Genomic DNA, 23607 nt, shown 5'->3' with positions numbered 1-23607 from the left:
CTCTCGTTTCTGCATTTGTTGTGTGTTGTGTAAACCACATGGTTGTAGAAACTGTTGTACAGACCTTGTGAGGAGCTCCAGTAGATTCTGTATCCTTCGGCTTCTCTCACTGCTCTCCAGACGATACGCAGTGATCCTGAAGCTAACTGTTCAACACGCACTCCCTGTGGGCGTTCCTCAGGCACGGGTCCTGAAACAAAACACACACACATACTCACATATATATGATCACGATCATATCTAGGGAAAGAAACTGCATTGTATTAGCACTTATGTGTGATGTTCACACACTGACCTGTGGTAACCTTGACAGAGACCGGAGGTCCTTCTCGGTTCTGGACCAGAGCAATGACCTGAACGTCGTACTGAGCTCCTCCTTCCAGTTGCCTCAGATCCAGCGATGTTGTATTGCCGCCAACCAGCTGAGACGACTCCTGTCCACCTGCATCACCCCCCGTCCCCCCAGACACGCATCAAATCAACAACATCTTTATCACTGGAGATGTGATTCATAGGTAGATGGGGGCTTCGATTAGATTTTTGACAGCTGTGGTTTAACATAAGTAATGTTTCCTGTCTGATTTATCTCAAGCAGCTATATTTCTAAAAGATTTTGAAGTATTAAAAACAACCACAACCTATACATATAATACACCTGTAAAGATGGTGTGTCTGTACATTGAGGATATTTGCAAAATATCGTAAGATAAGTAATAGAGCACATCAAGATGGTTTTTGGATTTTTTTTGTCTGTCTGTTTGTTTGTGCATGCATGACGTAAAAACTACTGAACAAATTTTAATGGGGTTTTCACAGGTGTATCTGGCCGAGCTTACGGTCACACATAGACTTAGTTTCAACCTCGAGAAAAAAAGTTATGCTACTTCCAAAATTTAAACGGAAAACACCCTTATATAAAAAAAAATCATTAGTTCAACTTAAAATTCAACAGATGGCGCAGTACATTTTTTTATATAAACTTATAAGCCGATTGCCACTCTGTCCAGGGTGTAACCTGGCTCGTGCCCTAAGTCTCCTGGGATAGGATCCAGGCCCCCGTGTCCCAGAATATAGGATTAAGGAATATAGACGATGAGACGATGGGAGCTTATGAGCCCATAAGCCTATTATTAGCTCATGTATGAGCTAATTAAATTCTACTTAATAAATGCAATCTCATACCTTCGTTCCGAGCACTACGCAGTAATACTGTAGTGAGTTCATTCCAAAATTCAACAGACAGCGCTGTACATTTTTTTAAACGTGCTCATGAGTGCGCAATTAAATTCCATGTGGTCAAGGTCATGGGCACATCCAGTTATATCATAAACACTGAAATCCTCTGTAACTTGTGTTTTGTGATTTTAAATGTCATCACATACAATTCTTTTCGCAGCCAGTCTTTTGCTCCAGTCCAGTAGGTGTCAGTATTGCACCAACTGCTCCATAAATTCAAACGAAGGAGAAGCCATACTCTTATATTACGCTTGTACTGGTTTTCTTCACAATAGCCGTGCTACATTTTTTAAAACCCTACTATAGAGCATAAAAAGAAAACATACAAGACTCTTATTTTATTAATTAAGCTATAAATGTTACAAAATACTAAAGAAAAGTTCTTCATCCAGTGCTGACAAACTACACTTTCACACTTTCAACACACGCACATTTGTGTTCATGTGGAACTTCTTTATTAAAGATCTTATGTGAGTGGATCATCTTTATTGATTTATTATTTCAGAATATTGATTTATTTGTAGCAGAAATCTGTTTTATATTTCATTTGGATAAAAAAAAAAAAAAAAGCTCACCATCAGATCTCCTCCATATCACCCTGTACGCTGTTGCCCCCTGGACTCCAATCCAGCTGATCCTCACCACCTCCCCTCGGGACTCGTGGTGTAAATTAGTCACCGGTCCGACCACGACCTCCTCTTGAACTAAGGAAGCAAGAAGCAGAGTGTGTTTAAACAGATTTAAACATTTATGTTTATGTGACAATTACAGTACAAAAGACTTTCAAGTCATAGCGGGACTTTTGATTGTGTAAAATAACAGAACACAGTGGTGAGAGTAAAAACTCTCTTTAGTTCTCTATATAATCCTCCGCTACACTAATGCACTTGTCCCAGCCAGAGCCATAATCAGACTGCCTGCTCCACGTCTGGCCTCCCAGGAACCCCTTTAATGGCCCAAACATGTGGACACAGCTCTATATCTTCGACTGTAATGTATCATTAGCGATGAATATGTGTGTGTATGACTCTGTACCTGTGCTTGCGGTCAGGGAGGCAACGGGTCCCTCACGAGAGCCAACCAGAGCAGAGACAGATATCCTGTAGGAGGAGCCTTGCTGTAACTCACTGACCGTGTAGGACGTGACGCCGGCAGACACGACCTGAGAGTCTTCCGGTCCTGAGAATAAAAGAGACAAAAACACTCAGGATGAACCCAGGCCTAAAATAAAATGACGGGTTACAAAATTTCGCACAATGACCTCATTTCCTGCCCACCATCATTACGCTGCCAGGTGATTTTGTAACCCGTTGCTCTGGATACGGGATCCCAAGAGATACGAATCCTTGTGGCACCACTGTCATTAATTCGTAGGCCTGAGACCGTCCCAATGTAACCGTTTGTCCTGGTGGAGAGAGTCACCACTTCTCCAACCTGACTGCCAATCATAGAGGCCACGCCCACGATGACAGATTCATCAGGCTGCAGTCGCTCTATAACGTAGGAAGTTATGCCTGAACCGAGCTCCTGGAACTGCTCTGGATCTGAATAAGAGAGAGAGAGAGAGAGAGAGAGAGAGAGAGAGAGAGAGAGAGAGAGAGAGAGTAGAATAATTTCAGGGACACTTTATACTCGTACCTGCGGTATAAATTTAGTGTATTTCCTATACTTACTGTCGCCTTGTCTCCAGGTGACTCTGTATCCCGTAGCCCCATTAACCACATTCCATGTGATCCTGATCCGTCGACTGTTGACGTTCACTACACGCAGGTTCGTCACCTTGCTCGGAAGTGGTGCGAAGTCTGTTAATGAAAGCACGTGTTACAGCCAGGAATGCACTTATTCATCCGTTCATTCATCCACTGGTCCATCCCTACGTTTCTCAATGCACCTTGTGTATAGCATGTATACACAGTACGTTACTTTATGAAGTAACTTGCCTTTACCACTCTAAAAAATCAACTCGACAACCTGAAGACATCACCAGCCAAGAGTCAGGATCATTTGTGATCCTTTGCGCTGAACCAACATGTAAGAACTTGTTCTGGTGGTCTCTGAAAGTATTCAGACTCGTCCTGTGTGGCAGAGAGCTCATGTCAAACCACACACACACACACACACACACACACACACACACACATACTGTATATAGCTATGCCAGGACTTGTGTTACAGAGGAACACCAACGTGTTACCACCTCAAATGTAAACGTAGGCAATAAAAAAAAATATTTTACAAAAAGAAAAGTGAAATGTTTCAAACTACCTCGACCACCACCACCCACAACCACAACAACAACAACAACAACAACAAATCCAAATGTCATGACTTGTTATATTGGAACTAGCGTTGAACCCCAAAACCCTAAGACTTAATTTCCATACAAAACAATATTGTAAAATTCTTCACTGTGAAGGTAAATACACAGTTTATGGAATTAGGATACTATCAGAAGACTTTCTATTGATTTTAAAGACTAGGTAAAAGTTCATTTAAAAGATGAATTCTTGTATTCTTGTAAATTATTGGAGTGAAGTAAAAAGATAGACCTTGAATTGGATGGTAGGTCACAGGGCACCACACACACACACACACACACACACACACACACACACTTGTGTGACCTCAATTCACCTACTGCCGTGTTTTTAGGAGGTGCACTGCAAAAGATTTATATTTTAATTAGGTCCCTTTGATACAGTATAAGTGAAAATATCTTCAATATAGTTTATATTTATCTACACTTAAAATAAGATTCCAACAAACTCTAAATATAAGATTATTAAGTAAATTTAAGTTAATTGTTACTGAAATTGGAAGCAAAAAATTTATTGTTTTACTGGCAGATAATTTTGCTGGTTTTTATGAATTTTATTTTAGAAATAAGCAAAAGTACCTGCCAATAGAACAAGATATTTATTGTGAGACATTTTAGGAACATCTGATCACAAATTAGCTTATTAATCTTATATTTGGTTTGCTGTAAACTTATTTTAAGTTTACTTATTATTAACTTATTAACGTATTTCACTCGCTAAGATGTCAGTGTGGGAGGAAACCAGAGGAAACGTATACACATGTAGTGTACAGTGTGAGGAACCCGAGCTCAGGACCGAACCTGAGACACAAATATCCCAGTAATATGCAGGTGCTTGGATGGAGCCTCATTGTAGTGAAGTTTAATCAAATGTAAACTTTCAGTGTTGAATGTGATTTTGACAATGAAAAAAAAAAAACTTAAAATTTTAAACCAGTTCCAGGAACATGTTTTATTAGAATTTGTTTAATTTTGGTGTTATGCATATTATGCAGTGCATATGTACTAATATATATATATATACACAGTGTATATACTGCTCAGATTTTTTTTTAAGTATGCATACAAGAGCTTGACTTGAGGAAATAAAGAAAAGTAAAACAAAAACTCTTTGTGACTTAGATGCTTTTTGTCTGAACTTCAACTACTGAGGCAACGACATCTTTTTCAGCTTTAAACCTCAAAGAAAAGCAGAAGATGGAAATCTCAAGACCACATGTTTATTTATGCAGGATGCTTTATCCTGTTTACCCGCTGTACTGCCCAAATAAACACACACACACACACACACACCTGGTGTGATGATGAGGGTTGCTGCAGGTCCCTCGTTGTAGCCCACCACGGCAGACACACTCACAGAGTAAGCCACGCCTCCTAGAAGGTCACGGAGGTCAAATGTCGTCTGATTCCCATAAGCAGTACGTTTAATCTCCAAGCCAGCTGGAGAGACAGATACAGCATCACATTAACACACACACACACACACACACACGCATGTGAAGAGTATAAAAAGAGACATATTATAATAGATAATATTAATTTTATTGATAGTTAGATATATTTAAATGTGTGTTAATCATCATCTTTATTTATAGTTAGTTTAGGCATTTTTATATTCATGACAAAGTCTTTGTGCCTTTTCTTTAAGTTTATTCTATTAATTTATGAAAACCCATCATTTTGTTTCCAAAAATCAACATTATGAACTATAATTTTATGGTACATAGGAAATAAAACTAAAGCACCTTAATGAAGTTAGGATTTTTATTCACAACATTCAGTACATTATTGTTCAGTAAAATGTCTTCTTACACTGTTTGTTGAGGACAACGATGTTGTACTTCGTTGCCCCGGCGATCCCGTTCCAGGCCAGCCGTACCGTGCGTCCTATCGTCTCCGCCACTCGCAGGTTGGAAACTCTACCGACCAAAGGCAACGCTACACACAGTATACACACAATATCAACTAGTCAGTGCAAAATACAACACCTACACACATGCAAGAGTTTATATGTTGGAGAAAAATTTCTTATAAATACACTAGTAATGATTTTTAGGTATATTCATTTTACGTTTTAATAATTTTTATTCATAAACAAACAAAACATTTTTATTATACAAAATTAGCAGTATATTTAATAATAAAATATAATAAAAATAATAATAAAACAAAATAACTAAAAAGGTAACTTTCATTTAAATGAACTTCTAAAGTTTATTTAAAAAAAATTAAAATAGCTCATAAAAATCACTAAAAAGTGGTGACCTACACTCCTGTTGATCTGTGAACCAGGTAACTAGTAGTTTATTAACTGGTTCGCTATCAGGGATTAATTAGATTTTATTAGACTGAAGATATAAAAAAGATATTGTAATATATTCTATAGCATTGTGTAAGGAATAAAACACTTAGGATGTGCTGTTATGGGAAAATAATCAGTGATGCTGTTATGTGACGTAATAAAGTCACTGGTACTGTTACCTCCCTGACTGAAGCTGAATATATTTTATTTACCAGCGCATCATGTAGTGCTTTATTCCTTTTATACTACGGCAACCTGAGAGCGGTTACAATTTTTTTATTTCTTAAAAAATGATTGCAGACAAAACAATTACCAATTTATAGTTGAACCCTCATTCCTTTGATCTTTTTCCCCTATCTAACGAGCTAGCTTTTAGATTTGTGGAAAATTAATTTAATTTAAACATCATTAAAACTTCTGATAATTATTTACTTTAGGAATTTAACAATGCTGTGTTGTAGAAATACAGACATAAAACATTATTGTTTTTGCATGTAAGGTTTTAAATGGTTTAAAATACCACGTCCAGGGCATAAAGCTTTAAAGCATAAAGTGTATTGAAATTGGTCCATTTATTTTTGTTTGTTTGTTTGTTTGTTTGTTTGTTTTGACCTGATGTGGGCTCCTCCCGTCCTTCGTACAGCGTGTACAGCGTTATGATGTAATCAGTACTCGGCTGAAGACCAGTTATCTCATATCTTGTGGTACTCTGTGGGAAGGTCTGTTTATTAACTCTGGTGCCTGTGGACGGACAACATGAAGGATCATTTAGACGTCGCTTCATTGCAGGTGAAATGCTGTACTGCAGTAATTCTAACACCAGCTGTGCATTTCTCTCTCTCTCTCTGTTTGATTAAAGTAAAAACTTGATGCACTTATCCATGAGGTACAGCATGTACTGTACAGGAGTTTAACGATGCATGATGTTATCCTGAGATCATAAGAAATAGCATTTTTGAACATTTGTAGAAATCTGCAACTACTGTATACTGTCATGGACATGTTAGTGGTCTCCACGGTAATCCAATGAATCGGCATGTAACACAATGATACAATGCTAGCATGCTACGTTGCCCCATGTTATTCTGACATCGTGAACTTTCCCATGCCTCTGTCTCTTGCATACCACATTGTCCTGTGTCATACACTTATTAAACATGTCCCTTCCTCGAGCTATACAACGTCCACTCTGTTCACCAGGACATGTTCCAATGGTATATGACAAATGTACATGTGTTTGGCTAAACATACAGTATAAAAAGTCTGTCAAATAAACAGAGAGATCATCAGACAATGTCATGGCAAATACCTGATGCTTTGTGTATTGTATCTGTGTGTGTTGGGCACACAGAGAGGTCAGGGGTAGCTCAGTGGTTAAGGCATTGGACTACAGTTCGGAAGATCCCAGGTTCTAACCCCACAACCACCAAGTTGCCACTGTTGGGCCCTTGAGCGAGGCCCTTAAACCTCAACTGCTCAGATGTGTAATGAGATAAAAAATGTAAGTTGCTCTGGATAAGAGCGTCTGTCAAATTCCTAAAAGTAATAAACCTAAATTCTTCATAATTTTAAATTGTGTTGTGGGAAAATCTGGGATCTGGGAAGGACTGATTCATCTACTTGTCCTGTATGATGTCATTGGCCGAATTCAGGAGTGAAATGACCTTCCTGTGTTCCTGAGTCTGGATTCCAATGTTAACAGGTTTTCTTTGTTTTTTTTTTCCAGGATGAGATTGGAGTTAACTTAACTCTAAACACGGCCATAAATGGTCTCAGCTATTCTATTTTTCTGTTTGTGATGCAGGGATGTAAACTCTGCCCATGGATATACAGCACACTGTATATGTGTGTGTGTGTGTGTGTTTGTGTGTCACTCACCCACTCCCTCTCTCCTCCACTCCAGACGATAGCCCCTGGCTGCGGTGATGAAGTTCCAGGTCAGCAGAATGCTGGAGGATCCTGTTGTAACAGCTCGCAAGACCTGCTGCTCCGCTCGCTCTAAAGTCCAAACACATTACAAACAGTTTAGCCCTTTTTACCGCCTGTGCGTGTGTGGTTGTGTGTGTGTGTGTGTGTGTGTGTGTGTGTGTTTCAGACACATGTTCGCACGCATCCTGTGACTCAGATGTTTAATGATGGTCCTTTTTCTGAATCAGCAGACAGTGAGTCAGACCAGGAATCAAAGGCGGACACTTGGGGATGCGTGAGATTGTGTGACGGTACACAAAGCCGACGTACGGTACGACGTGGCAAACGCTCGCAATGTGGCAAAATACAAGGCGACTTCTTCTTCGCCTTTTCATCTTAACTACACACAAATGTTTTCTTCATATGAATGAAAACAAGACATGATTTTGATTTCCGTTAGGAAGGAACATCACCATGTGTTTCTCTAAAACAGAAACCTTGTTGGTGATAAATACATTATTTAAACTCTCAAACATTTTATTGCAAGCAATCAGGCAAATGACAACATTAGCATTCTACGGAGAGCCTTACAGTATGTCTGAGAGCGTGTGTAGTGTGTGTGTGTGTGTGTGTAGTGTGTGTGTGTGTGTAGTGTGTGTGTAGTAGTGTGTGTGTACCTATCTTAAAGCGTGCGTTTGCTGCCGGCCCTTCAGTTTCTCCGTTATACAGGGCGATGACTGTGACGATGTACTCGGTGTCCGGTCGCAGGTTCACCAGGGTGTGAGTCTGACTGTCACCGCTCACTTCCACAGTCTCTATATCACTTCCTGCAACACACACACACACACACACACACACACAGAGGATGAGTGAGAGAGAGAGAGAAAGAAAAGAGGAATAAAAATACTAAAGTGTTAGAATAAGAGATAGGTCTTAATAATCCTGAAGAAGATTCATGTGTCAGAGACCAAAAAGAGATCAAAAACAATAAAAATGCAATAAAATTAAGTAAATAATTAAATAAATGCTCCTCCTCTGATTCTTTCTTTCCCTCCCTCCCTCTCTCTCTCTCTCTCTCTGTTTATTTCTCTTTCTCTCTCTTATTTCTCTCTTTTAATTCTCTCTTTTTTTCTCTCTCTTTATTTCTCTCTCTTGCTCTTTATTTCTCTCTCCCGCTCTCTCTTTCCCTCTCTCTCTTTATTTCTCTCTCTCTCTTTATTTCCCTTTCTCTCTCTCTCTATTTCTCTCTTTATTTCTCTCTCTCTTTTATTTCTCTCTCTTTATTTCTCTCTCTTATTTCTCTCTTTATTTCTCTCTCTCTCTCTTATTTCTCTCTCTCTTTTTTTATTTCTCTCTTTCTTTTATTTCTCTCACCCTCTCTCTCTCTTTCCCTATCTCTCTCTTTATTTCTCTCTCTCTCTCTCTTTATTTCTCTCTCTTTATTTCTCTCTCTTGCTCTTTATTTCTCTCTCCCTCTCTCTCTTTCCCTCTCTCTCTTTATTTCTCTCTCTCTCTTTATTTCCCTTTCTCTCTCTCTCTATTTCTCTCTTTATTTCTCTCTCTCTTTTATTTCTCTCGCCCTCTCTTTTCTTTCCCTCTCTCTCTCTCTTTATTTCTCTCTCCTTATTTCTCTCTCTCTTTATTTCTCTCGCCCTCTCTTTTCTTTCCCTCTCTCTCTCTCTTTATTTCTCTCTCTCTTTCCCTTTCTCTCTTTATTTCTCTCTCCCTCTCTCTTTCTTTATGTCTCTCTCTTTCTCCCTCTCTCTAGTTAGTTCCTGCTGAAGTAACGACTCTCTGAGTTACCCTGAGGAATATGCTGTTAGATTCTCAGCTGGAGCAGCTCGGTGACGCCCCCCGGCACCGTGTCACCCGTAACCCATTACTCAGTCTGTCTGAACGCTCACCTACAAACGGGCCCCAGACCAGCCGGTACCCCCTGGCGCCAGTCACCCCCTGCCAACGCACTGCAACACTGCTGTTTGAGGTTGTGGCCACAGAGAGCTGCTGCACTCCTTGTAGACGCACTACACACACACACACACACACATAAATTTAGCATTAATAAAGCAGCACACAGCATAACATCATAGTTTATCTATATTTATGATGAGCAATAGTGAATCTTATCATCTTTCTTTTTTGTGTTTTTTTAGCACTTACAGATTAAATTAGAAAAAAAAAAATTTTGTTTTATTTTGGGTTTTTTAGCTACACATACAATATAGTATTTGGCACTGCATGAGATTTTCACTAAGCATAAAATAAAACACAAAATACTTTTGGACAATGTAAAGGTACAAAATAAATACAATAGATATATAGAAAGTTATACTGTTTTACTACATGACATGCAGCATTATCGCAAATATGCAAAGTGCACAAAAAAGACTTAATCATTCACACTGCTGTCCGATGGGAACTTTACTGTTTGTTTGCATCTCTTTCTATTGAGCTCTGGTTTTTTTTATGTTTTTTGATGTATCTTAATCTACATTTAACCATTAAATAACTAAAATGACTTCACATTGATTATAATTATTTAAAGCAAAATAACACATACAGTAACACATCTTTAAATTATGGATTAAGGAACTGATTATTTGCACCAAGATTTGTTCATAGACGTGATTTCTGATTGCTTTTACCATTTTTACCGCTGATTTATTGCAAAAGCAGAAACTAATCATCTTCATGATCAGTGAATGGTGGAACGGGAGCTCTATCCAGGCCCTAATGCCTTTCTGATAAATGAGAAAAATGAATGTAGCAGTAATCTAGCTCTTTTCTCTAGAGGTGGGCGGAGCTATACGTGTCAATCCATAGAGCCAAAATGTGAAAGAAACAGAAACAAAAGTGCGACACAACATGGCGTACTCTACAAACAGGAAAGTAGACGTAAAAACTAAAGTATAAAAACTGAACCTTTAGAAATGAATGAACAGATTATTCATTATTTTTGCGGGAAATTTAAAACCAGTTTGTCTCATACAGTCTGAAACCATGATACGGAGTAATAAAAAGCAGTAATGTGAAGCATTACTCATTACTAATTTCATCACTATAATATAAAACACGCGTCGTTAAAGCAAACACATCAGCAGCAGTCCAAGGTGAGGGCGTGCAAAAATTTAGGATCCCAGTGTGACGGATTCCTTTCACATTGATTTACAGTCCAGCAGTGTGTAAATGAAGATTTACCAAAGATTAATTAAAGATTGTTGTTTGTATTCCATATAGATGCAAGGAAACAAACCCTATATATATTTAGAGCTTTGAATCCTAACACAAACAGGAAATTCAGACCTCGTCTGATCTTGAAACTGAAATTTGAATGACTGAACCTTCTTATATTTTACTTCAGGTGTAGAATGTATTGTTTTATGCATGTGTGTGTACTCACGTGTGCTGGCTGTGAGCGTAGTGGGTGCGACGTTGTTACGAGGGAAGAGAGTATACAGGCTGACATCGTATTCAGTGTCCGTCTCTAGACCGTCCAGGGTGACAGAAGTGGCCTCCGGCCCGAGTGTCAGCTCCCGCAGCAAGGACGCAGGATCGCCTGGAGGAGAAACGTTCACGTAATAGTTTAGCATTACAAGGCAGAAAATAAACACTAACACATCACAGAACCAATGTCTTGATTTCAGTCTCTTATATCTTTTGACGAACCTAAACATTTTGTATGAAAACATATTTTACTGAAATCTTCTAACCTGTAAGGTTCAGCGTACTGCTGTACAAGACCATTTCTAAATAATAACTGTAAACCCCGCCTTTAAAACCAGGTGTAAATTTGCACCATACCTGGGTTGCCAGGTCTATGGATACATTAACAGGAACAGTAGTCAGTGACCCAAGGAACCAAACCTACCCATGTGGAAGGGGCATATGTTATCTTTCATCTCTAGATTTTATTTATTTCCATTTGTACAACCGTTGTACGACCTCCTGTCGACATTTAAACGCACATTCACACACCATGGGAACTTAGGAACACCAATTAGCCTTGTCTTCATGTGGGAGGAAACTGGAGAACCCGGAGGAAACCCACCAACCCCGGGAGAACATGCAAACTCCGTGCACAGACCCGATGTGGGAATCAAACCCAGAACCTGGAGGTACAAGGCAACAATGTTTATGACTAAGCCACCAAATAGCATGTTTTCAGTGGAAGCATGTGTTCGCCTTCACCCTTCTGCACCGGGGAGGGCATTACCAGGAGAGTAATGGGTGAGAGAGATAAAGAAAAGTTTATTTTAGCACCTTGGTGAGAGACCTTTTCAGGGAAACTATGTGTGGTTTAATATTGCTTGTAAGTTGGGAGGCTTTTGTCACAGAGATCTGGCGACCGCAGAGCACAGACGTCATGAATACATTAAGACCGGCACATTAACCCGGACTTTTGTGATTCTAATTTTATTGAAAACCTTATTAGTATTCATCAGCTGTGTTGATTCCCTCTACCTTCTTTTCCTGCTCTGATGTGAGACACATTATGTTAAAACATGTCTGTTTATTAACACCTCTCTGTTCACTACATTTTCCTTTTTTTTTCGTCTCAGGCTGTTCATGTTTCATCACTTCACCTTAAGTTGCACTTCAAGCAGAGCATTCATCAGGTGGTCCCTGGTGCGTGCTGTGATCCCAGACACACTCAGAGTATGTTTTGCTGATGCATTTGGTCCTTTTTTGCTCCTTTCATGCATACATCAAGCCCTGTCATCCGTAAAAGAACCAACAACTTTGCATCTTTGAACATTTTTCAGTGGCAGATGATCAAAGTCGTGCAAACACGGGCAGGCGCAGGCATGAAAAATGAGTCCTGCACTCCCAGGCTTATGAGACACAGCATTTCACCTTAAATGACACACAGATATATATATATATATATATATATATACAGTATATTTACGCTCAGAACAACAAAAAGACAGACACCTCGAGAGACAGACACCTGGACCGGGACAGACATTTCTCAACATGTATATAAAAGCCACAGATCTGGCTAAATATAGAGACACACCTACTCTGACCTGGTAATATCTGCCAAATCAAACAGTAATCATAGGAGACACACAACAGACGGAGAACGCCCCTTAGCAATTCCTAAGCAATTCAATACAGAACAAAAGCTCTCTCAGTTGTGAATTGTTCCATCACTTCCTGGATAATAAAATACAAATGTTTGCATCTAACCTGAAGTACATATAGAGTCAGGATCTGAGTGGGAAAAAAATATTGGCAAGATAATTTACGAGGGGTAAATGTATTGAGTAAATGCATTCAAGGTTAAGAGGCAGCTTAATTTTTTTTAAAAAGGAATAAAAGCCATGGGATGAATGAAAAGATAAACACTTAAAAAGTAAAATATATAAAAAGTAAAACACATAAAAAGTCCTATATAGTTCATACATCCTAGCATTCTGTGCTATTAAATAATAATAATTATAATTATAATAAATGTGTTTGCTGATTTATCAAAAGGGGGAAAAATTGATTAAAAGTTGATTAAATGACTACTGATGAAGGATAATCAGACCAAGCTCTAGTGCAGAAAAGAAAAAAGTTTTTGTTAGCTTTTAAGGGACAAAACTATTATAACTATTGTAGGGGCGTAGTCAAGCAAAGTGAAGTGTGACCACGCCCCGTCAGCACAAAGTCTTTCCCACTGATTCTAGCGGCTGAGTTAAGAGTAAATGAGATTTTTAGTTGTGATCATGTCCTAGTGTTTGCTATCGCACTATTACTCACTTCACTTCAGCCTCACACCTACACGGCAGAGCATTCACGGCTTGCACCAGGATCAAGCGGATATAACTAATCAAAGCAATAGATAATTAAATTCTATACCAACTAACTTGACGACGTTGATTATTTGCAGGCCTGCTCTAGTCTTCGTGCTGCCCCCTGCTGGAGCCAAAACCGCACAAGAAAAAAAGTGCTGAAGTTTAACTGTGCGCGCAGAGACACACATCTGCGTCATTACTCTGCACACTTTCCGCACATCTGCTTACTTATGACTTTACAGTATTTCTTGCAACTACTGTATGTTTCTTGCAATTCGTGAGTTGATTTCTCGTGCTGTTTGAGCCAATCAGGCAGCGTTGGCTCCTGTGCAGGACGTTCGCTAGTGAGGGAACTGTTACACAAGAACATGGATGTGATGGTAGAGGACTGTTTTCGGCATGGTTTTACACAAAACATATTTTTGTTACTGAAATAATCACTTGGAATTAAACTAATCCTCTGTCTGACAGACACTGAGCTGCTCTCAGCCAGTAATTATCTCAGGTATCCAACATTTTTGGTGCATCCACTGATACCCATGTTGTAAGGCTAAAGTTTGAATTTGTTGGTGCAGAACGAGGCTTCGCCTCTCGCTTCATCTGTCTTGTTTAAACTTCTCCAGAGCTGAGAGTCTTGGGATAATACAGTGTGTAAGTTTTATTAAAAAAAAAGATCTCAAAGTTTGTGAAACCAGGCCTAAAACTGCTCCCTTTTTTTTTAGCTAAGAAGGTGCAGAGGAGGAATAAAATCCTGACTGCAAAAGAAAGTTTTATTATAAATATAAAACTGCAGGAAACACAAATTAGGAGTATTAGCATCTGGGAGAAAAAAATCTGAATTACTATAAAAATGTCAGATAGAGAAAATTTAAATCCAAATAGTGAAACAATCAAGATAATAGTAAAAAAAAATCTAAAATGAATGAAATAAATTTATAATTGTAAGAAAACAATAATAATTACATAAGAATTATGTAAAAAAAAAAAAAAAAAAAAAAAAACTCTCAGTTACAAGAAAATGGTCAGGATTATCAGAAAAAGTCAAATTATAAAGATGTAACTGCAAGAAAAAAAAGTTAGAATTTGGTTTAAAGAAAAATTAGCATCATCAGAAAATGTTTTAAAATATTGCAAGGGATAAAGTTGCAATTGTGAGAAAAATAATAATAAAAAATGTGAGAATTGAAAGAAATATTGCTGCCAATGTAAGAGAATAATCAGAATTTCTTTTAAATAAAAATTTTCAAGTGCAATAAAAAAAAATCACAATCAAGCAATGTTAACTCAAGCATAGTGTCCAGGCGTCTCCCTCAACACCATAGCAACATGTAAACCAGAGTGAAGGCAGATCTGCATCTTTAAGTACTTGACTATAACACTAACATTAACACAACCTCTCATTTCTCATATTTTTTTATATTTTACTCACTTTTGCTACAATACACATCCAACCTTCCTTTTCCATACATATATATATATATATATATATATATACTGCATAAGTGTGTGTGTGTGTGTGTGTGTGTGTGTGTGTGTGTGTGTGTGTGTGTTACCTCTGGGTCCATATGTAATCCTGTAGCCCTGTATAGAGCCAGATGGACGATCCCATGCCAGAGCTAAAGTAAAGAATCCTGCCTGTACCAACCGCAGCGTGGCCACACCCTGCACAGACCCTGAGAAAGAGGAATTAACATTTATCATGCCTTTTATAACTTATAATCTCTCTTAGTAGTATTTGTTCTATTGTTAGCTCAAGCATGGGCATGTATGTAAAGGTGTGCATGTTCTCCAGATGTACGCTGTTCCTCTCACTCGTTCGAGCCTTGGCAGACACGGACTCGCCCACGCTGTTGGGGTACTGGGCGATAACCGACACCAAATAGTCTGTGCCCGAGAGCAGATCACGTGCCAAGTAGGCCTGCTGACTGGCTGGCACCGTCTCCTGAGAGCCAAATGAATCAACATGTATCAGTGTTTGAAATCTGTGTCATAGAGCTTGACACATTCCACATCAGCATTTATACCTCAGCTTTCTTCGCCTGTGCTTGTCAAAGCATAAAAAGGAACTTTCCTAATCTTTACTTTTAGATTCAAGTGTATAATAATAACAATAATAATAATAAGAAGAAGAATAAAAATAATACATGACAGTAATATAGACATTGAGTGAGTCAGTGAGTGATTATTGTTATTATTATTATTATTATTATTATTATTATTAATAATAATAATAACAGTAGTATTCATCCCCAGTGATGTTGACTTTGTGTTTAAAAACTTGTAAAGGCATACTTTTTTTTCATTCATCTGAGGTAAGGGTTAAGGGCCCAACAGTTTTGCTGGGGTTTGAACCTGAGACCTTCTGATCAGTTGTCCAAAGCCCTAAGCCCTGATCTTCCCCTGCTCATGCCCATCCACCAGTGTAGCCCCAGTCCCCTCTCACCTCGCGCATCTCTGCTCTTACTGGCTGCCCCAGACCAGACAACGGCATGTACTGGACCAGATAGCCGGTTACGGGCCCTCCTGCAGCCGTCCACCTGAACCGAATCGAACTCGTGGTCTCATCTATAAACTTCAAGTCAGCCGGGCCGCTGAAGGCAGCTGAGAACGAGAGCAGACACAGACGTGAGAACTGCACGTGTGTTTAAAAGCACAGAGGATGACGCTTCTGTTTCTGAGTACCATCGCTCGAATACGATCCGCCGGACGCCGAGCAGACACGAGGAGACAGTGTGGGCAGTAAAGAGCTCAGATCCTTAAACTTGTCAATGAAGGAAGTGAATTCACTCTGAGGAGACGATGAAATGAGCTCCAGTTCCCTCTGATCCGCACTCTTTATACCTGAGAGGGAGAGTATCAGTGACAAGGCCAATAATGCTGATAATAAACAAAAAGAGGAATCAAGAATTAAGTAAAGTGCAATAGAAGTAATCTGATCAAATCCAATCTTTTAACAAATATAACATGAACAGATTTTCGTCAGGATTCATTTTATTAAATAGAGATTTTATACTTTTTTATTTTGTTTGTTTTTGTGTTTATTTTTAACAGAATAAAAAAAGCTGCTGTTTTGTATATTTAAGTCACGTACATTTAGCTGCATAAAATGAAGTCTGTCTGTTATTGTATAAAATAATAATAATAAAAAAAAATTCAGCTGATACTCACATCAGTATCTGTATTTAAAGAAGAAAAAAATTGGTATTACATAATCACGAGATATTCAAGTCGCAGTTCTCACCCACGGCAAATATCTTGACTCCTAAACTGCGCAGTTTCTCAGCAGGATCCTGAACGTTGTCCTGAGATTTCCCATCTGTGATAAGAATAGCAAGCTTGGATAAGAGAGAGAGAGAGAGAGAGAGAGAGAGAGAGATGTTAAAAAATAATTAATTGTTTCCATCAGTGCTTATTATTTAATATAAACATTATTTATAATAATATTGTTTCTTGAGTTTAAATTCTAAAAATGCTTCACGTGTAAAGACATGCATCATTCATATCTCAAATAATTAAAACATAAAAAAGTATTGTGTTAATTATGTTTAAAATTATTATTTCAATATTCAATGGAAAAAAAACTTTATTAGAATTTAACTCAACATCTATGACTATATTTTACTTCAAATATTAAAAGTAAGTTTTGCATTTAAACATAAAATGGCCAAAAATACAGCAAGAATCATTTTAATCTGTTTAAAAAATTTTTTAAAAAGCCATCTGTAAACTCATTATACATTATTTCAGACTGTAGAGACGCCATAAGGAACACGTGTTTCTTTTGAGAGTGCTCCTCAGCTCACCTTGGGCACATCCCTGGTTGTTCTGGGGTTGAAGAAGTTATCTGCGATGTACTTAAGGCCGGCTCCAGTGCGAGTGTTCCCTCCTTTATAGTTGAGGCTCTCGATGGCACTCAGCAGCTCCGTACCACTTAAATACGCCGTGAAGGTGAACTCCACCCTGAGTACAGCGAGAGACGTTTAACAGTAAGGCTGTGTACCATGTACAGTACTGAGCAAAAGTCTAGTATTATCTTTAGTACAAATTGGGTTATAATGTTTGTTTATCATGCTTTTTTTATTATGCACAAAATCATTCAGTATTTCTAAACATACCTTTAAAAAGTATAAATAAATAACATTAAGGAAGAATATCCGCGTGCCTGTAAATAAAGCAACATAACATACATTTTCAAACGGGAAAAAAACGTAAGAAAATAGAAAGGAGCTAACTCTAACCCTAGCAGTGTGACAAAGTTATCAGAAGAACTCATATTGTCCAGCACGCTCAGTAAAACCTACCAGCTGTTTTATCTACAGTACTGTGCAAAGATGTTGGGCACATACAAGAAAAAAAAATGCCATAAGCAAAGATGCCTTTAAAAACATTTCTACATAAAAGAAAGTTTTACAAAGAGCACACGTCTATATATACAGTAACACTACTGATTATATTCAAGCAGAGAGTTTTCACACCAAATATTGTAATATTGAGTGTTTATTTTATTACTCTTTCATGTAGAAATGATCTCAAATGCGTCTTTGCTTTTAACATTTTTTTTGTATTAAGCGTAACTGTGTCACACTGACTCCTTTCTATTTTCATTCTAAAACCCAGGAGCCTCCATTAAGGTTTTTAGTTTCCGTCTGAAAACTGGTCTGTCATCTAATATGTTGTTTTCTTTTCAAATTGTTTATTCATCAGTACAAAAACTCAAATCCAGACAAGATGTGCCTGCTTTTGTCCATGGAAATCATGCAATTCGATCCATAATCCCTCTTACTCAATAAGCTTCATGTTTCGTGCTCATGTAATCAAATTAGCATGTGTTTTTACTAGTATTTACACGTATTATATTAACACATTAACACATTAACACGTAGATATTAACACATTAACGCATGTGATTATTCTTAAAATTTTAACGCTACTAATTATTTTTACGCGTATTAATCATATGACCGTGTTTGATTCTAACGGCTTCCCATAATCGCTGTGCGGTTACTTGGCTGTGTGTGACAGCGGTGAGTTTAACACAGATAATAAGGTGACTGAGGATAGATGATACATAAAATAGATGCTGAAAAAGGCTGTGAAAGTGAGTCACAGCACATCTAATCAATGACAAATACTAACTGCACTCATTCACTCTGGGCGTGTTAAACACAAGAAAGACAGTTTGGTGAAGGATGTGTTCATCAGTTCATGCAGATATTCTGCAAGGTGACCTTCTGCTAAGGACTCGTGTTCTGTAAGAGTTTGCGGAGCCGGGTGTAGTTACAGCACAGTTCACTTATACATGTGACATCCTGTATGATTGTGTGAACTAACAGCTGATTTGTACAGTATTCACGGTAACAGGATGGACAGAGTCAAATGACAGCTAAAGAGAGACAAACCTCGCCGTGTCGCTGTACTGCACCGCTCCGACCCGGATGCCAGATGCTCCCACTGCTTGCGTGTAGGGTCTGATCAGCCCTGCCATGAAACTCCTTACAAGACCAAAGTTGGCACGCCCGATACTGGACGATCCGTCCACCAGGAAGACGATATCCGCAGCGGCGACATTATTACACGTGCCTGTGTGCGGAGAAAGGCGTTTAGTCAGCGCGTTGCGTAAAGTGTGACATGACGGGACGTTCGGCAGAATCATTAATCTGACTTTATAAGAGATTCACTTTTAATATCCAGCTATATACAGTATTTATTACAGGACTCAGGATGCTTCTCCAAATTGTTTCATAATCACAGGACCTGATGTGTGCTGGATACAAGACAGGAAAGGTCAAAGGTCAAGGCCATCTATTTATGTTCTTTAGTCCTTAATGTAAAATGTAGCTTATTACTGAGTAAGATTTTATTTCTCCTTCATTTCACATTCATTAAACTCCTGTGAATCCCACACAACAGTGTTTCTGAAGATCTATCCTGTTGTGTTTATTATAATTATTTTATCTATTCATGTGAGTATTATAACGGGTTGGGCAGCTTCCATGAGAGTAAGTTATGAAATTAGGTTCGATTCTCAAGGTGTTTGTTTTAACTTTCTGTAAATGCAGTGAGATTATCTGAATTCTTTCTCTGGTCTAAATGACAGACACTGATATCACTGATTTTAACACATTTCAGCTTCAGTATCAAATTCTTGTAAGTAACGCCTGATAAAATCTCTACAAAAGGTTGTGAGAACAACATTAATACTGTGTATTAGAGTGATGTATCAAAGTTAAAACAAGAGTTTAAAACATCACCAACTCACATGTTTTTACATTAATTTAAGATAAGTGTAAAATGGAACCATGAGCATTCAGCTAAATTACATTCACTCACTCTTTTTTCAACACTGGTGTTGGTGCGTTATGTGGCTGAGCTTTTGTTAAGTCGTTACCTTGAGCTGTAGATCTGTTCGGGAGAGACAGCAAGACCGCAGCCACCAACGCCCGGTGCCACATCTTTACTCTGAACAAACACAGCATAATCCCATCATGTTTTTATCCAAACACTACAATACCCAGCATGCAGTGCATCAATATGTTATTATAGTACTGACAGGCCCAACCGTCACTTGTTGTTGTTGTTGTTGTTTTTTACTTGTAATTTATGTGCTTTATTTATACACTTCTTATATATCTTGTAGTTTATAAGTGTTGCACTAGTAACTTTGGTCAATTCTTGCATTACTCTGTGTATACTGATTATATTTACATTTAGGCATTTGGCAGACACTCTTATCCAGAGCGACTTCAATTTTTTTTTTTATCTCATTACACATCTGAGCAGTTGAGGGTTAAGGGCCTTGCTCAAGGGCCCAACAGTGGCAACTTGGTGGTTGTGGGGTTTGAACCTGGGATCTTCCGAACCGTAGTCCAATGCCTTAACCACTGAGCTAACCCTGGCCCCGATTATATGTGATATACAATGTGCCATCACATCTACAACCTGTGCTCTGTTACTGTATCTATTGCGAGTCAGGAAGTGAGTAAGGGAGTGAGAGAGGGAGTGAGGAAGTAAGGGAGTGAGTGAGGTAGGTAGGGAGGTAGGGAGGAAGGGAGTGAGGGAGGTAGGGAGGGAGGAAGTGATGGAGGGAGTAAGAGAGTGAGGGAGTGAATGAGTGAGGGAGGGAGTAAGTGAGGGAGTAAATGAGTAAGTGAGTAAGTATCTCTCTATCTACTGATCCAAACCTCCCCATCTTTACCAACATGATAAACTCAATGTCATGGTGTTGTAAAGGTAACTGTAGCACTGAGTGCACCATCAATCCGGAGTCTAAAGTTGATAAATATCTGTAAAACTGGCATAAGAATTTAACGTTAACTAGTAAAGAAGCGGGCCTAAAATCCTCTATAATCACTTTAGCAAATGTGTATGTACAGTAGCTCCTCATCAGTTACAGTCTTACTGAGTATGTACAGTAGTGCATCTGCAAATCAGAGGTTTAAATTAATGCACTTATATTAATACATTACTGTATCTGTAGCTATTACTGTATCTACAGCCACTAGGTCTGTGGAATATGTGTAGACTGACAGACTGTTTTGGGGAGTTGCAATTTTCAATTTGATTTAATTCAATACCACTAACATTTACTGTCTGTGTTGTCTCAAGCAAATATATTTCTTAAAGATTTAGGAATATTTAAGACTATCAAAAGTATCTAATAAACATTGAAATAATGTGTTAATTGTCATATCTCATACAAAGCACACTTTTTCCCCTGACTTTTGTTTCCTAGAAATTATATTAAACATATTAAAATGATATGATAATATAAAAACGTCAATGCCACTCTCGAAGCTGCTGTTTTAGACCATTAATCATCACCTCCAGTTAATTTTTGAGAGCATCGTGGCGTTAACAGCTTCACATCACAAGCTGGAGATATTGTTCATGCAGATACTTCAGCAGTTCAATGTGACTTGCAATAATAAACTGGTGATTGATGTAACATTCAATATCAACCAATGTAATGATTGTATACAATGACATAAAGGCTGTCAAGTCGCAGAAACATGCCTCATCTTGTGCCTCAAAGATGAACATCCTCCTTCTCTTCATATGTCTAGAGCAAACACAAGTCCATAAAGAAAGAGCAGGCTAAGCTGAACATGTCCTGTTGTCTCCCCGAGCAGGGGAAGGTACAGGTACTGTAGATAGTTTCCAACACACGTCTACATCCATAAACATGTCATCAGACCTTTAAAGACTGAATTCAGGCAGAGATAATGAGTAAGTCTGGGGTTTCTTTTCCTATGACTCTAATGTCTGGAAAGTTAAACTTTTTTTTTCATGTACAGAAGCTTCTAATAAGTCTGGAGTGTTTGATTTGGGTTTATGTGATTTAATGCCCTTAAGGGTTAAGGAGTTTAAACCTGTACCATAACTTTATCCTGAATAGTATTGACACACCTACACACACACACACACACACACACACACACACACACATTTGATCCCAGTATTGTATATTCAAGTAATGTTTGTTTTTAGCTCACTGTCTGATCTGGTTTATTAGATTAGATTAATCCACACAAGAGAGGAACGTACAGTAGATGATTGGCACTGATTAAAAATCCCGAGCTCATATATAACACTCCCAGAATTTATCATGTATGGTAAAACATCTTTAAAACAACTTACATTTTTTGTAATAATTAAAAAAGCGAATTTAGCACGACCAATCAGAGTTATCTATTTTTAAAAAAAGGTTCAAGGTTCATCACCTGAAGCTCTGGTTGCAGTGTGATCTATAAGCACTCGTTAAGTTCTCTGATAGAAACACCATGCTGGTTTTGTTGGTTTGTTTATTATACTATTTAGCTGTAAGGGAGTGTTCAAGTTACAAGTGCATGAAAAGCCTGATCCTTGAATAATTTGTTACCAACTTGCCGACGAGATGCATCTGTCTGTGTGAACTGTACACACCATCATTCACCATCAACACTTGTACGTTACAGGAACTTGGCTGGGAGTTATTGCCTGAGTTATGTCCCGTACAGTCCTGATCCCTCCAAGCCATTTCCACATGTTTGGGCTGTTAAAGGAGATCCTGGTAGGCCAGTGTTTTAGATCATGGCTAGTAAACTTTTTGCTTTGATGGTGTCCAGGCACTAGTGAAACACTGGAATAAGTGCATAAGTGTAGCAGATGATTGTATAGAACAAAGAGAGTTTTACTCTCAGAATCGTGTTCTGTTATTCCGCACAACCAAAAGTCTGGTTTGGCTTGAACGCCCTCCATAACTAATCAAATGTAAATATGTTTTAATCTAATATAATTACCATAGTGTTTTCTAACCCTAACCGTAGAAGCTCACCCAGGTTAAACTAACAAACACTCGGTTGGCATTGCCACACTGTGCCCAGTTCTTGGGGGATATTAAAGTGTCATTCACTTCCCGCTTTTTTATCAGTTGTATTTTCAGCTCTCTCGATTTGTTGCCTGCTTCAGTACTTGTTTTGGTGCTCCATGACAAGTTAGGTTTATACTCTGCTGTACTACACAAAAGCTGATGATGTTTTGCCGTCTTTATCCTGACATAACGAGCATCTCTTTATCGCACCTGCAGTTTGAACATGATTTTGCTGAGGGGTGCGCCTCAACACATCGAGGGTCAGGAGCTCAGCATTGTACCAGCCAACACCGCGGCCCTGGCAAGACGCCATGTCCGTACACGCAAGCATGAGTGTACATGTGTACACACGATCACCCTGTAAGGCCATGAGGCTTGCCACTTTCCATGTTAAAGGTTATCCATCATTCAAATAAATCATGAATATAACAGCACATGACTTGTGTATCATGTAAAAGATTTCTTCTTCTAGCTGGAAGCCAAAAATAAAAGGTGTGGAATGTTAGCATCTGCTGAAACTGACATTTGACAGAATATCTTTTGAAAAGACATAAAGCGAGTCACTGCAGGGTATAAAAGCAGATCAGGCTTCTGCTAACGAGCTGCAACCAGGTTCTGGTGAAATCTTCCAGCAGAACATGACACTAAATCCACACAGAAATAATTAACTGACCACAGAATGGAGTTTTTGACACAGCCGGCCTGGTTCACA

The 23607-nt window shown here is 38.5% G+C and overlaps 1 protein-coding gene across 1 annotated transcript in view; it reads right to left on the bottom strand.

The window, feature by feature from the left end:
* The window catches only part of col7a1 (collagen, type VII, alpha 1), a 94352-nt gene that overhangs the window by 62238 nt on the left and 8507 nt on the right, over window positions 1–23607 (bottom strand). The window contains exons 2-22 of the mRNA XM_053498170.1: window positions 19935–20005; window positions 18946–19126; window positions 17350–17506; window positions 16788–16881; window positions 16229–16387; window positions 15990–16147; window positions 15359–15488; window positions 15100–15219; window positions 11164–11319; window positions 9668–9787; window positions 8441–8590; window positions 7734–7853; window positions 6468–6596; window positions 5366–5491; window positions 4847–4993; window positions 2910–3038; window positions 2514–2780; window positions 2272–2415; window positions 1812–1940; window positions 296–442; window positions 65–190 (exon numbers count right to left, since the gene is read on the bottom strand). Coding sequence (XP_053354145.1) covers window positions 65–190; window positions 296–442; window positions 1812–1940; window positions 2272–2415; window positions 2514–2780; window positions 2910–3038; window positions 4847–4993; window positions 5366–5491; window positions 6468–6596; window positions 7734–7853; window positions 8441–8590; window positions 9668–9787; window positions 11164–11319; window positions 15100–15219; window positions 15359–15488; window positions 15990–16147; window positions 16229–16387; window positions 16788–16881; window positions 17350–17506; window positions 18946–19126; window positions 19935–19998 — 2953 coding nt within the window. The 5' untranslated portion in view covers window positions 19999–20005. The remainder of the gene's footprint in view (window positions 1–64; window positions 191–295; window positions 443–1811; window positions 1941–2271; window positions 2416–2513; window positions 2781–2909; window positions 3039–4846; window positions 4994–5365; window positions 5492–6467; window positions 6597–7733; window positions 7854–8440; window positions 8591–9667; window positions 9788–11163; window positions 11320–15099; window positions 15220–15358; window positions 15489–15989; window positions 16148–16228; window positions 16388–16787; window positions 16882–17349; window positions 17507–18945; window positions 19127–19934; window positions 20006–23607) is intronic.

This window comes from Clarias gariepinus, chromosome 6, assembly GCF_024256425.1.
Source record: "Clarias gariepinus isolate MV-2021 ecotype Netherlands chromosome 6, CGAR_prim_01v2, whole genome shotgun sequence".
Lineage (NCBI taxonomy): Eukaryota > Metazoa > Chordata > Actinopteri > Siluriformes > Clariidae > Clarias > Clarias gariepinus.
This window is presented reverse-complemented; position numbering and strand designations above follow the sequence as displayed.